This window comes from Sus scrofa, chromosome 5, assembly GCF_054392235.1.
Source record: "Sus scrofa isolate SSC_HxYL_T2T_F1_AM1 chromosome 5, Sscrofa_HxYL_maternal_Yorkshire_Landrace_v2.0, whole genome shotgun sequence".
In the NCBI taxonomy this organism is placed as follows: domain Eukaryota; kingdom Metazoa; phylum Chordata; class Mammalia; order Artiodactyla; family Suidae; genus Sus; species Sus scrofa.
In genome coordinates, this window is record NC_139387.1 from 17,985,611 (window position 1) to 17,999,082 (window position 13,472).

General features: G+C 40.5%; 1 protein-coding gene across 8 annotated transcripts in view; it reads left to right on the forward strand.

Annotated features, from left to right (window-relative positions):
- RACGAP1 (Rac GTPase activating protein 1) overlaps positions 1-13,472 on the forward strand; it is a 49,311-nt gene that overhangs the window by 19,009 nt on the left and 16,830 nt on the right. For 3 of the 8 annotated variants that reach the window (XM_021091634.2, XM_021091635.2, XM_084955666.1), the window contains exons 2-7: positions 221-309; positions 8,100-8,302; positions 9,881-10,017; positions 10,963-11,032; positions 12,560-12,613; positions 13,317-13,397. In XM_021091634.2, the coding sequence (XP_020947293.1) occupies positions 225-309; positions 8,100-8,302; positions 9,881-10,017; positions 10,963-11,032; positions 12,560-12,613; positions 13,317-13,397 (630 nt within the window). In that variant the 5' untranslated portion in view covers positions 221-224. The remainder of the gene's footprint in view (positions 1-220; positions 310-8,099; positions 8,303-9,880; positions 10,018-10,962; positions 11,033-12,559; positions 12,614-13,316; positions 13,398-13,472) is intronic. The other 5 variants (XM_084955665.1, XM_021091633.2, XM_084955667.1 and 2 more) reach the window with 3 other exon arrangements.

Here is a 13,472-nt window from a genome sequence, read left to right on the forward strand (position 1 = left end):
GATTTTGTAATTTTCAAATGAGTCTTTAACATTCCAACTTTGTTTTTATAATAAGGATTATACGAGACATCCATCGTTGGCTTATAATGAGATTCTTACAATGGCAGCGACACATGGAAGAGTCCAGATGTTAGGCACTGATGGCTGTACTGGATTGCTACCGAATCTTTTGTCTGAGGGAGATGGCAGGACCCCTAATGTATATTTGATTTCTTGGCAGAAAGATGGATACTACGATGCTGAATTTGCGGAATCTGTTTGAGCAGCTTGTACGCCGGGTGGAGATTCTCAGTGAAGGAAATGAACTCCGTAAGTCATTCTGAGCTGGCCTGTGTGAAGCGAAAAAAACAGATTTCAGATTTGGGTTTTCTGCAGAGCCTAAAATTGTTTTTCATTTGAGTTACCTAAAAAGAAAATGATGGTCAAAGCTTAATGGACACTTATTCTAAATGGTTACTTTTTTTTTTTTTTTTTGTCTTTTTGTCTTTTGAGGGCTGTACCTGCGGTATATGGAGGTTCCCAGGCTAGGGGTCTAATTGGGGCCTTAGCTGCCAGCCTATGCTGAGCCACAGCAACGCCAGATCCAAGCTGCGACTGCGACCTACCCCACAGCTCACGGCAATGCCGGATCCTTAACCCACTGAGGGAGGCCGGGGATCAAACCCACAACCTCATGGTTCCTAGTTGGATTCATTTACCACTGTGCCATGACGGGAACTCCCTAAATGGTTACTTTTTTTTCCCTGTATTTATTTTCTTTCTTTCTTCCTTCCTTCCTTTCTTTCTTTCTTTTGGGCTGCACCCACAGCATATGGAGGTTCCCAGGCTAGGGGTCCAATCGGTGCTGTAGCTGCCAGCCTACGCCACAGGCACAGTAACGCAGGGTCCGAGCTGTATCTGTAACCCACACTACAGCTCACAACAACACCAAATCCTTAACCCACCGAGTAAGGCCAGGGATCGAACCTGTGTCCTCATGGATACTATTGGGATTCATTTCCACTGTGCCACTTTGCCACAGAGGGAACTCCTTTTTTTTTTTTTTACATTGCCCTGTGGCATGTGGAGTTCCCAGGTCAGGGATCAGATCTGAGCTGCAGTTGTGACCTATGCCACAGCTGTGACAAGATCAGATCCTTAACCCACTGTCCTGAGCGGGGAATTGAACCTGCACCCCAGTGCTCCAGAGATGCTGCTGATCCCATTGCACCACAGGGGAACTCCTCATTTAAAAAATTTTTTTTTATTTAATTAATTTATTTTTTTGTTTGTTTATTTTTTTTGTTACACTCGTGGCATGTGAAAGGAATTGTATCAGGGATCAAACCTAAGCCACAGTGGTGACAACTCTAGGCCCTTAAACCTTAACCACTAGGCCAGCAGGGAACTCCCTGTAGTTTTTAAGTGGGTTTTACCTAGACTTTTTTCATTATCAACTCTTTTTTCAGAGATCTCGTCATTGCTGTGGCGGTGGTGTAGGTCAGTGGCTACAGTTCCGATTTGACTCCTAGCCTGGGAACCTCCATGTGCTGTGGGTGTGGCCCTAAAAAAAGAGACACACACACAAAAATATTATTTTTTCATTAAGTAGTTGGCATTAGTTTCCAATTTCATTTTCTTTTTTTTTTTGTCTTTTTTTTTTTTTTTTGCTATTTCCTGGGCCACTCTAGCAGCATATGGAGGTCCCCAGGCTAGGGGTCCAATCAGAGCTGTACCCGCTGGCCTACACCAGAGCCACAGCAACGCGGGATCCGAGCCACGTCTGCAACCTACACCATGGCTCATGGCAACGCCGGATCATTAACCCACTGAGCAAGGGCAGGGACCGAACCGCAACCTCATGGTTCCTAATCGGATTCGTTAACCACTGCACCACGACGGGAACTCCTCCAATTTCATTTTCTTTTCACAAATTGGGCAAAATCTACTGGGTTTCCATTAGAAGATTTTGCTTTTTTTCTTTATAGTAATAGTTGCCTGGGTTTTCCTTCGGTTCTGTAAAACATTTTCAGTTGAAGAGGAGAAAAATGACATGATTTCTTTTTGAAGGAGGGACAGTTTATCTGCTTTCACAGACTTTGTATATTTGGTGCTTGATAATAAAGGATTGAGGTTGGATGGAGAGCTGGGGAAAAAGAGGAGGTGGTGATAGAATAGTCTTCTGGGAAGCAGATTAATAAGAAAGAAAGGTAGAGCTGATAGCACTGACTTAAGTGATCTAAGGGAATTACTCTTTACCAGCTTTTCTTCGAGGTTTTGCCATTCTTTCCTATTTCAAATTTCCATTAATGCTTAATTTAGTAGGTGTTGCTGTTAATTCAGTCTCATTGGTGTAAAAGTAATGTATGTACTATGTCTTAAACTTTAAAATGTATTTCCATAGTACTTAGTATGGTGTCTTGCTTATGCCATTCAATATTTTCTTTAATTTGATTCATGTTTTTAATAGCTCTCATGCACTTAAAGGCCTTTTGAAACAGTATTCTATTTTCTCTCTCTAATAGCTGTTGCATGACCCTATCATCTGGTACCAACTCAGTAACCAGGATGGAATACTAATTAGGCTTCTCTTTGAGGTCATATCATCTCAGAAGATGGATTGCTTTGGAGTCTAGTAGGGAAGAGTATTGAAGAAGAGTTTTTGGGTTGTTTTTTTTTTTTTTTTTTGGTTTTTTTGAATAAGAGATCTTAAAATTCTGGTTCCCTCAGCAAATAACAGCTTCTTGCACATGTTCAGGGAAAGGAATGACTAAATGGCTTCATGGAAAAAAAGTAGGGTTTGAGTTGAGCCTTAGAAAAGATTTAGAGTAGAATCCCAACAGACAGAGATGGAAGAGGGCATTCAGGGTCAGGGGAACAACCTGAGTGAAGGCAAGAGTGTGCAGGGTGTGAGGAGAAAAAGAATAAGGGGGAGTGACTTAATCAGAGCTGTGCTTTTGGAGGGTTACCCCGGCAGAGGTGGGGGCCGGGAGATGGATTAGGAAGGACATAGTTGCCATAGTTCAGGAAAGAGGCGATGAGATCCCTAACTGGAGTAGTGATTGTGAAGATGGAAATAAGGAGAAATGGGTAGCAGAGATTGTGCCTCTAGGAGGAGGCAGCTGATAGAATGTAGGGGCAGAGGGAGGAATCTGAGGTTTGGAGTTTCACTAACTAGTGCTGGCTTTTAACTGTTATTTCTGTGTCTTTTTCTCCATCTGTAAAAATAGGAGTTTTGCCATGAGAATTTGGTGATAAATGAGACACTAGTTGTGAAAATACCTTAGAAAGTAATTATAGCAAAAAAAGAGATACTTTTATAGGAACCTTTATTTTATTTTATTTTATTATTTTTATTTTTATTTTTTGTCTTTTTGCCTTTTCTAGGGCTGCTCCCACGGCATATGGAGGTTCCCAGGCTGGGGGTCTAATCGGAGCTACAGCCGCCGGCCTACGCCAGAGCCACAGCAACGCAGGATCTGAGCCACGTCTGTGACCTACACCACAGCTCATGGCAACACCGTATCCTTAACCCACTGAGTGAGGCCAGGGATTGAACCCGCAACCTCATGGTTCCCAGTCGGATTCGTTAACCGCTGAGCCACAACGGGAACTCCAGGAACCTTTATTTTATAAGCAAATTTCTATCCCCTCATTGATTTCTGTGATAAAATAGAGGTACATTTTGTTACCTCTCCAGATCCCTAATTTGGAACGTTGGCTTTTGAGGAACTAAAGTGTCTTAGTGTTTTCTAGACTGTAGAATCCCCTTTCTGTGACCACTCCAGTCTCTGTCCTCTTCTGAGATCCTAGGAATTCCTCCCATGCCTAGGGAATTCCCTGATTCCTTACTCTTACTTTTCCATCATCGTAACTTCATTCCCTTTTCTCCTTTCTGTATAGTTATAGTTGTTTTTTTTTTTTTAAGGCTAAGTCCAAAGTTAGTGAAAGAAAGATCAGAGTGAAGGTTTGTATTCAAATAAAATGACTTTAATAGCCTATATATTTTATCTTTGTTTTCCCCAGTCTACATGATTTTTATCTTCTATTATTATCATGAGCTTCCTGCCCTTTTTTTCTTTTTTTGGCTTTGTCCTCGGCATGTGGAAATTCCTGGGCTAGGGATCAAACCCACACCACAGCAGTACAACAGTGACCCAAGCTATTGCAGTGACAACACCAGATCTTTAACCCACTGCACCATGAGAGAACTCCTGCCTGAACTTTTTTGATGTTGGTGTATAAATTAGGAATAAATATTACTTAATATTTATCAGGTGCCTGTTATGTGCCAACACCATGTTATGTTGGTGCTATGCTATGTACAGTAGATGATAACTAAGTTGTATGTGGTGTGTCTTCAAGAAGATTGTGGTATTTAAGTTTCAGAGACAGGATTCTGTCCCGTGAAACAGAAGATAATACAAGTTTCGAAATATATGTTTTGGGAAAGTATAGAAAAATGTGGAGCAAACAGATAAGGAAAGGATTCATAGATCAAATGGGACTAGAAAAATGAGTACATAAAGAAGAGTAGGAGAGTTCCCCTTGTGGCTCAGTGGGTTAAGAGTCCAACTAGTATCCATGAGGATGTGGGTTCAATCTCTGGCCTTGCTTGCTGCGTTAAGGATCCTGAACTGGAGTTCCCGTCGTGGCGCAGTGGTTAACGAATCCGACTAGGAACCATGAGGTTGCGGGTTCGGTCCCTGCCCTTGCTCAGTGGGTTAAGGATCTGGCGTTGCCGTGAGCTGTGGTGTAGGTTGCAGACGCGGCTCGGATCCCGCGTTGCTGTGGCTCTGGCGTAGGCCGATGGCTACAGCTCCGATGAGACCCCTAGCCTGGGAACCTCCATATGCCGAGGGAGCGGCCCAAAGAAATAGCAAAAAGACCAAAAAAAAAAAAAAAAAAAAAAAGGATCCTGAACTGTGGTGTAGGTCACAGACGCAGCTTGGATCTGGCGCGGCTGTGGCTGTGGCATAGACCAGCAGCTGCAGCTCCCATTTGACCCCTAACCTGGAAACTTCCATATGCCGCAGGTATAGCTATTAAAAAAAAGAGTAGGTAGGGCATTCCATTTGAAGAGCATAGCCTGATCGTAAGTGACACAGGTCTGTCCTAGGGGCAAGGACAAACCAGTTTAGCTAGAAAGAGGGTATTAGGTAGTGATGAGAAGTTGATTAGGTAAGGTGGCCTGGATGCGTGGGGTTTAAATATGGACTGAACAGCCATTTTCATTCATTCATTCATTGAATATTTAAATGCCTACTGTGTGCTAGGTAAAGTGCAAGAACCTGGGGATAAAGTGAGAGAGACATAGGGTCCTTGCTCTTAAGCTTAGAGGGTGGTGAGAAAGACAAGGAAGAGCCTATGCAAAGGCCCTAGAAGGAGTGAGCTGAAAAAAACAAGATTCCTGGAGCTGCTTTAATCTCTTTGCTAAACTATGAACTAAATCCTGATTTTTTTTTTTTTTTTTTTATGGATCAGAGGTTATTCTCAATTTGTTCTAAGGAAATTTCCCTTCTCCTTTTGATAGATGCATTTTGTAATTTAATATAACTGTTTAAGAGACAATTTTAATAAACCTTTTGAATGTATATTACATGACAGAGGCCAGTACCAAATTGAATTGTGATTCACACACTGACCAAAAATTGCCATTTGTGTTTATTGATCTCCAACATGAAAATTTCTCCTGGTCTGTGGTCTAAAGTGGGTTTTTGATCCATTCTAGCACAATTAGTTCATAACAGAATTGTACATAAAAGTAATATCTTCGTCATATATGCAGATGATCTAGTTTTGGTCTAACATAAACTAAATTAGTAATTTAATCATTTGTATTATTAAAACAGGAACTCCTTCCTTGAAATGAACTGATACTTTATTTGGTTTCAGTTCTGTCATCCAATTTAGTTATATCTGTAACATATGCTAATTAACAATGAATGGGAATCAAAACCCCAATATAATAAGACTTATCAAGAAGGAATATCCTAAAGATAAAACCAGCAAAATTAGATCAAATGGAAATCTTTTTATTCTCAAAGTTGTTTTTTAACTCTGTAAATATTTGCAAGTATAAGCAACACTATATTTAGAAACATTTAATTGACCACAGTGCGGAGCTAGAAAGTTTTTAGACTGTGTAGTTGAAAAGTTTGTTTCCTTTTATTTATCAATTTTTTTTAAGAAATATTACATACCTCAAAAAAGTTCACAAATAGGAGTTCCCGTCGTGGTTCTGTGGTTAACGAATCCGACTAGGAACTGTGAAGTTGTGGGTTCGATCCCTGCCCTTACTCAGTGGGTTAAGGATCCGGCGTTGCCATGAGCTGTGGTGTAGGTTGCAGACATGGCTTGGATCCCGGTTGCTGTGGCTCTGGCATAGGCCGGTGGCTACAGCTCCGACTTGACCCCTAGCCTGGGGACCTCCATGTGCCATATATGCGGCCCTAGAAAAGACAAAAAGACAAAAAAAAAAGTTCAAAAATAATAAGTGCACTGCTTGAGGAATTGTTTGAGTAAATATGACTAAGAATCAGCTCTTGTTTTTAATGTTTTTCTTTGTGAATCTATAGTTTTGAAATCGTTTAATTTGCAAAGGGATGTGTTTGTTTTCTTTTTGTTTAAATTAAGGGGGGGAAAAAAACCCTTAGTAATGTGTTCCAAACTGTTAACCAAACCAATATATCATTTAAAACTATTTGAGGAGTTCCTGCTATGGTGAAGCAGGTTACGGGGCCAGTGTTGTCTCTGCCTGCTGCAGTGAAGATTCAGTCCTCAGCCCTGCCAAGTGCAGTGAATTAAGGATCCAGTGTTGCCGCAGTAGCGTGGGTCACAGCTGTGGCTTGGATTTGATCTCTGGCCCAGAAACTTCCTTTGCCATGTGTGCAGCCAAAAAAAAAAAAAAAAAAAAAAGAAGACTTGAATTGTAATAGTATATTTTTTGAGATCCTTGATATTTGCATTGTCTAGGATAACTAGGTCATGATATCCTGTTTTGCTAAAAACCTATTGTTTAGTAAAATCCTTATGTGTAAGCCTTAGTTTACACATTGGAATTGTCCTAATTTGTAAGTTTGAAATTTAGTCAATCATTAAAATTACTTTAAAAAGGCACTATATTATCTCTATGCTTTCAGGTTAAATTCAAATAAAAAAAGTGCCCTTATTACCTAAGAATCTGCTGGCTTTGTGTGAATTTGACCTAGTTTCAGCCGTAAACTGGGTTAGCTTGACCAGCAGCAGATGTACACCTTGGAAACTTCCTCCATGATGCTGGTGGAGAATGATGCTTGGAGGTAGATTGAGGTTAACTAGAATAGTAAGGCACTGTAGAATAGTCTTTGCCAACAGCAAGTGCTAAGAACAGATGCCACCAGGGTTATCATGCTTTGAGGTGCTGCCTTGGAAGTGATGCTCTCTTTGCAGACTTTTGAAAAGAGTGCACATTCCGCTATCAGTGACTCACCCAAAGCTAATATGATCTTCTCTTCCTGTGTCTTTCCAACTGGAATGTTTACATGCCCTTCAGGGCTGTGTTAAACAGCAAAAGCAAATTGGCTCTTTACTTTCAAATCAATATTTGTATAATTATATAGCTGAATGCAATTGCAGGCCTAGACATCTATAATATTAATCTATATCTTCTGGAGCATATTACAGCAGTTACATTTGAATTTGCTCTTTAACGCCTCTCTGGCACAGCAATGCGTGACTCTAAAGGAGGCTGTTTTTTGTTTTATAGCTGTAACTGTCCTGGTGTGTGACAGCTGCCCCAAAGGTATCCCCCTTTGATTGCCTTCTGTTCAGGAGCTTTCACTGTTAGTGTTACATCTGGAGACAGGTGACTAATGAGTTACTTATTCCATAGCAGATGCCACTGGCTAAGCCAAAAGTTAGTGGCCTATTGAAATAGGAACTGCTCCCCACAAAGCTCTTATCCAGAGTGATGAACATATATCCAGGATCTGCTCCTGGTTATTTTCAGCTAGATTTGCCCATAGTTCAGCTGGTCCCTTAATTATGTATTTGGAATAAAACTAACCAGAGGACTCATTTATTAGAGCATTTATACTCAGTTTGGTGCTTGAATTATTAAAGTTTCCCCCTTTTCTTAGAATTTATCCAGTTGGCAAAGGACTTTGAAGATTTCCGTAAAAAGTGGCAGAGAACAGACCATGAGCTGGGCAAATACAAGGATCTTTTGATGAAAGCAGAGACCGAGCGCAGTGCTCTGGATGTTAAGCTGAAGCACGCGCGCAATCAGGTGGATGTAGAGATCAAACGGAGACAGCGAGCTGAGGCTGACTGCGAAAAGCTGGTGTGTATTGTTTTTTACATCAGACTGTGACAGTGGGGGGTGGGGGAAGCATTAGCCGTAAAGTTTCCACTTGCCTAGATATACCCAGTTTCTTCTACATTAAGGAACTAAAAACAGCCTGTCCATTGATAGGCTGTCCATGATTGGAGCTGAAATTATAGCCTAGGAATCCTATTCTTCATAGGTTGAAACTTAAATTTTTTTCCTTTAGATCTGAAACTTTTACTTAATAGACACATTTCAAACGAGAATTTGAGGAATCAAAATTATAGGGAAAACTAACACAAAGTTGTAAATCAACTCTACTTCAATTTAAAAAAAATTAGGGGGGGTAGTTCCCCGGCCTCGCTCAGTGGGTTAAGGATCCTGCGTAGCCTTGAGCTGTGGTGTAGGTCTCAGATGCAGTTTGGATCCCACGTTGCTGTGGCTGTGGTGTAGGCTGGAGGCTACAGCTCCGATTAGACCCCTAGCCTGGGAACCTCCATATGCCGTGGGTGTGGCCCTAAAAAGATAGAAAGACAAAAAAAAAATTATTTTTTTTTAAATTTAAAAATTAGGGGGAGGAGTTCCCGTCGTGGCACAGAGGTAATGAATTTGACTAGGAACTGTGACATTGCAGGTTCGATCCCTGGCCTCGATCAATGGGTTAAGGATCAGGCGTGGCTGTGAGCTGTGGTGTAGGTCAAAGACGCAGCTTGGATCCCGCGTTGCTGTGGCTCTGGCGTAGGCTGGCAGCTACAGCTCAAATTAGACCCCTAGCCTGGGAACCTCCATATGCTGCGGCTGTGGCCCTAAAAAAAAAAAAAAAAAATTAGGGGGAAAGGCAGGGAAATCTTAGCATTTTTGATCTGTCCCAAGCTGTTGGTTGTCTCTCGTTGATGATAAGCACTATCTAGAGCATTGTCAACCTTTTATCAGTAGCTAGTGCTTTATCATTGATACAGGCAGGACAACTCTTAAGTCTTTCCTTTGTCACTGCTCTTAATTTAGGGTGAAGGATATATTCAACCAGTGTGAACACTAGAACATACATTATCATTTTGATGTACCAGGGTGGGTCATGCTACACAGGGAAGCCTTTATGAGAAGGGACGAATTCATCTTGGTACATTGTTAGATGCCTCAGTCAGCTTGAATTGTCTGGTTCCAGGGTGGCACAACTTTGTATCCATTCTAATGCATTTTGCTCCATCATTTAGAAAAGTGGGTGGTAGCTTTGATCCGTAGAAGAAGCCAATAATTGTCCTGATAAAAATGACACTGAAGTGCTTTTGCTGTATGAAATCTATTTTGGGACTCTGATTTTGCAATACTCTCTTCTCTTGGATTAGCAGTTTGATCCAAAAGTCTTGTCGCAGAAACCCCACTATTCTAGATGGAGTTCATGTTACCAGTCAGAAATCAGAGACACAATCTGGGCTTGATGTGAATTAATATGCCATTGGTGTAGCAGTCTTCCTGAAGGCTCATTTGCATAATGCTGTATTTTAATGTCTTCTGGTCTGCCTGTCCCATAAATTTGAGGTGAAGCTTTCTCCCCTGGTTAGTTAGAATGTTTTACTCTGCTTTGATCTGTAGGAAAGACAGATTCAGCTGATTCGAGAGATGCTCATGTGTGACACATCTGGCAGCATCCAACTAAGCGAGGAGCAAAAATCAGCTCTGGCTTTTCTCAACAGAGGCCAACCATCCAGCAGCAATGCTGGGAACAAAAGGTGGGGGAACCTGCATCTGTTGTTATCTGATCACAAGCAACACAGCTGTCAGAAATTCTTGTTATCTAAAGTCTTAAGCATACTGCTTCTGGAATGTGTGCTGAATCAAGAAGAAAAAGACTTTGGAGGAAGGGTGGGTGGGAAATAAAGGCTCAGGGGCTTCCCTCTTTCTCTTGGCTTTTCTTAGAATGTTTCATCCTGGGTAAAATTTGATGTTAGTGCTAAACTGCCCATCAATAACTAATCTTGCACATTGCTAAGAAACCTAGAGGTGGAAGTGGCAGTTCAGCAATACTTCCAGTGTTTACTCTCCAGAGAGCTCTTGTAGCTCTTCTGGTTTAGAAAGGTCTTCTGTGAGCCAAGACCAGACAATAATTTTGGTTCCACTGCATTGCTGTTTAAAAGAGTCTCAACCAGGCTTTGACTTTAACATCCCTAATGTAATACGTAGGGAAAGGTCAACACTCTTAGAGCTATTTATTTTGTTGCCTGGTTGTTTTATGGGGACTCTTTATAACTAAGAAGCTGTACAGGCTTAATTTCTTAAAAAGCTAACGCTGGGTAATACTGTTTTATAGAAAGTAACCACATTTGGTATCAAATTAAACTTCACTCTTCTGCCTTGTGAATTTTCAGTAGCCTGTAGTACAGGCTCAGCAGGGAATAGCACCCATACCCCTGGCTGTAACTTTCAGTTGCAGTTATGAGGCCTTTGCTGAAATAGCAGCTGAGCTGCAAGTGCACTCATGCATGCTCGCGCACACTCCCCCACGGAAACCGTAAAAAGCAACCTACCAGAGCTAGGTTTGAGCTTCGAGTTACCTCCACAGGGGAAGGCGTTGCTGTGAAATTGCCATTGTTACCTGACCAGTGCGACTTGTTTTGGTGTTGGTGGATTTTACTCTCCACAGTCTTTTGTCTAATACTACTGTTTCATTCATCTAGACTGTCAACCATTGATGAATCTGGTTCCATTTTATCAGATATCAGCTTTGACAAGACTGATGAATCACTGGTAATGAACACTTGGTTTCTGAGAATTACCTATTTTTCTTAACCCCCGCTACCTCAGGAATATCTCTCCTGTCCTCTCTTCTGGAATTCTTTTATTATTATTTTATTAGTTGGTGTGTTATAGATACTGACTAGCTAGCATTGAAAAAATATAAATATACAGAAGTTATAAGAGATTGGCTTGTATATTTATTTCTGGAAGTAAGAATATAGAATTTAGGATTTGGCATGAGGTTAAATTTATTTAACCTGTGAGCTGCCTGTACTAATTTGTACTAATTGATTACTGTATCTTGACTTATTAAAACCCCAACTAGCTAAAAAAAAAGGTCGTACTTCACAATTAGAAGGAAACCAGTGCCCTGGAACTTTAGCCAGAAGACTGATAGAAGTTTCCAGGTACCTGGTGAACAGTGCTACCCTGCTTTTATGCTCTTAACTGATGGTGTTTCTGCATAAAAGGTCTTCTCCTGATAATTCAATTTTTGATGTTCCAGAGACTGGCAGATTATTGGCTTGTATATCTTTCCTGTTTGCTGGCTAAGAGCTCGCAAATAAAACCATAAATCAGGAATTTTATTGGTAGTTGGTTTTCTGATGATAGTGAAACAAGCGAGAACTACTTATTCGATGAGTTAGGAGTTTTCTGTCCAAATTCAGTGTTTGACTAGGGAAACAATTGCCATGATATAAATATTAAGTATCACCTTTTTGAAATAAGGAACTACACAGTCTGGGATAGGTAAAAAAACTGGATATGTGATTAGCTGATTTTAGAGCTAGACCTATGATATGATATCTATTGTAACCAAATCTAAATCAGACAACTAGTAGTTCAGTTACTTGACCATGAATTGGAGAGGTTAAATTTATTTAGCTAAGGTATATAAAACTGTTTCTGGATTTTGTTTTTTTCAGGGATTATCAGGAGTGAGGCAGTCATAGGTCGCTACTAAAAATGAATGCAAATGGTTAAAATGAGTGAGGTGAAACTAGACCGCAGTGAAAGACAAATAATTCTTCAGTGGCCATGTTAATGCCTTTTTTAGGGCCCAAGGAAGAGAGATGATTGAGAGACATAAAACCTAAACTAGAACTTTTAAAGTGGCCGTATTGTACAGAACATCTAATTAGATGAGAGCAATCCCTCAAGAGCAAGGATTACATCTAACACCGTCAGTATAGTGTCTAACATTCTGTAAGTTCTAAAACTAATTACCAACATAATCAGAAATAAAGGACCAGGCACTGGAGATAATCACGACAGAAGTTGATTCTTTAACCTTTTCTTGCCTCTGTGGTATTGATTCCTGATTCTATTATAATAGCTTCAATTTTGGAAAGAAAGCATGTTAACTTACTATTGCTCTCTAGCCTCAACATTTGAGACCCTCCCATCCCGCTCCCTGAATTGTGAGTTAGGTACTCTGACTCAAGAGGCCTTTAAAATTCTTTGTAAATTTATTTGCACAGGGTTTTGGGGAGGCCTAACCAAAGAAAGAAATTAATACAGTGTAATTGTCAACAGGATTGGGATTCTTCTTTGGTAAAGAGTTTTAAACTGAAGAAGAGAGAAAAGAGGGTATGTATGGTTTTGTTTAGTTTGGGGGTAGTGGTGGTTTTTTTGTTTGTTTGTTTGAACAAAGTGGCAGTAAAAGAGTTTTCCCCCCAAATGGTGCCTTTGGCATCGTATTGTATTCCTGGCATGTCGCTCTAGCTATTGTTAAACATGTTAGAAATGAAACCATGTTTCCGGGTGATATAGATGTTCCTTGAAGGAGTAACTCAGGGTAGAATCCTGTCCTGTTTCACTGCTCTGGGCTGCTTTCAGTTCATTCATTGAGAGGAAAAAGATATATTTAAGTTTGTTTTAAGTTGTCACATGAATTTTTATGCAAGACTTTTGTGTTCTAATATAAGTTTCCTATAAAATGTGTGTAATGGGATATATAGAGATCTATCTGTGTGTGCTTATTTAGGGGACTCAGTATGTTTCTTCAGGCTTCATGTTCTTAGATGGGATTACAGTCTCCTTTTTCTAGTGCTGTCATCTAAATTTTTCCAAAGCTTGCTTGCTTCTTCTGGAGGCACTGAGGGCATTTTTGTGTTGGTACAACTTAAGCTGTACATGGAAATAGACAATGAGAGAGAGCACATTGTTTGTTATTTACTGTAGCTTTGGTAACTAGGACTTGCATCCAAGTTGTCTAATGGAATAGTTTTGTCTTTCATGCTTCAGATCTTCTATTTGGCACTAAAATTCTTGGTTTTTACTCCATCTCTAGCGCTCTAGTAGCCGACAGTTCATTGATGGTCCCCCTGGACCTGTAAAGAAAACTCGTTCCATTGGCTCCACAGTAGACCAGGTAAGACTAGTGAGGCCAAGAAAATTGTGGTCTCGAATATGTCAAAGATTAGTGGCCTCAAGCACTAAAAATCCC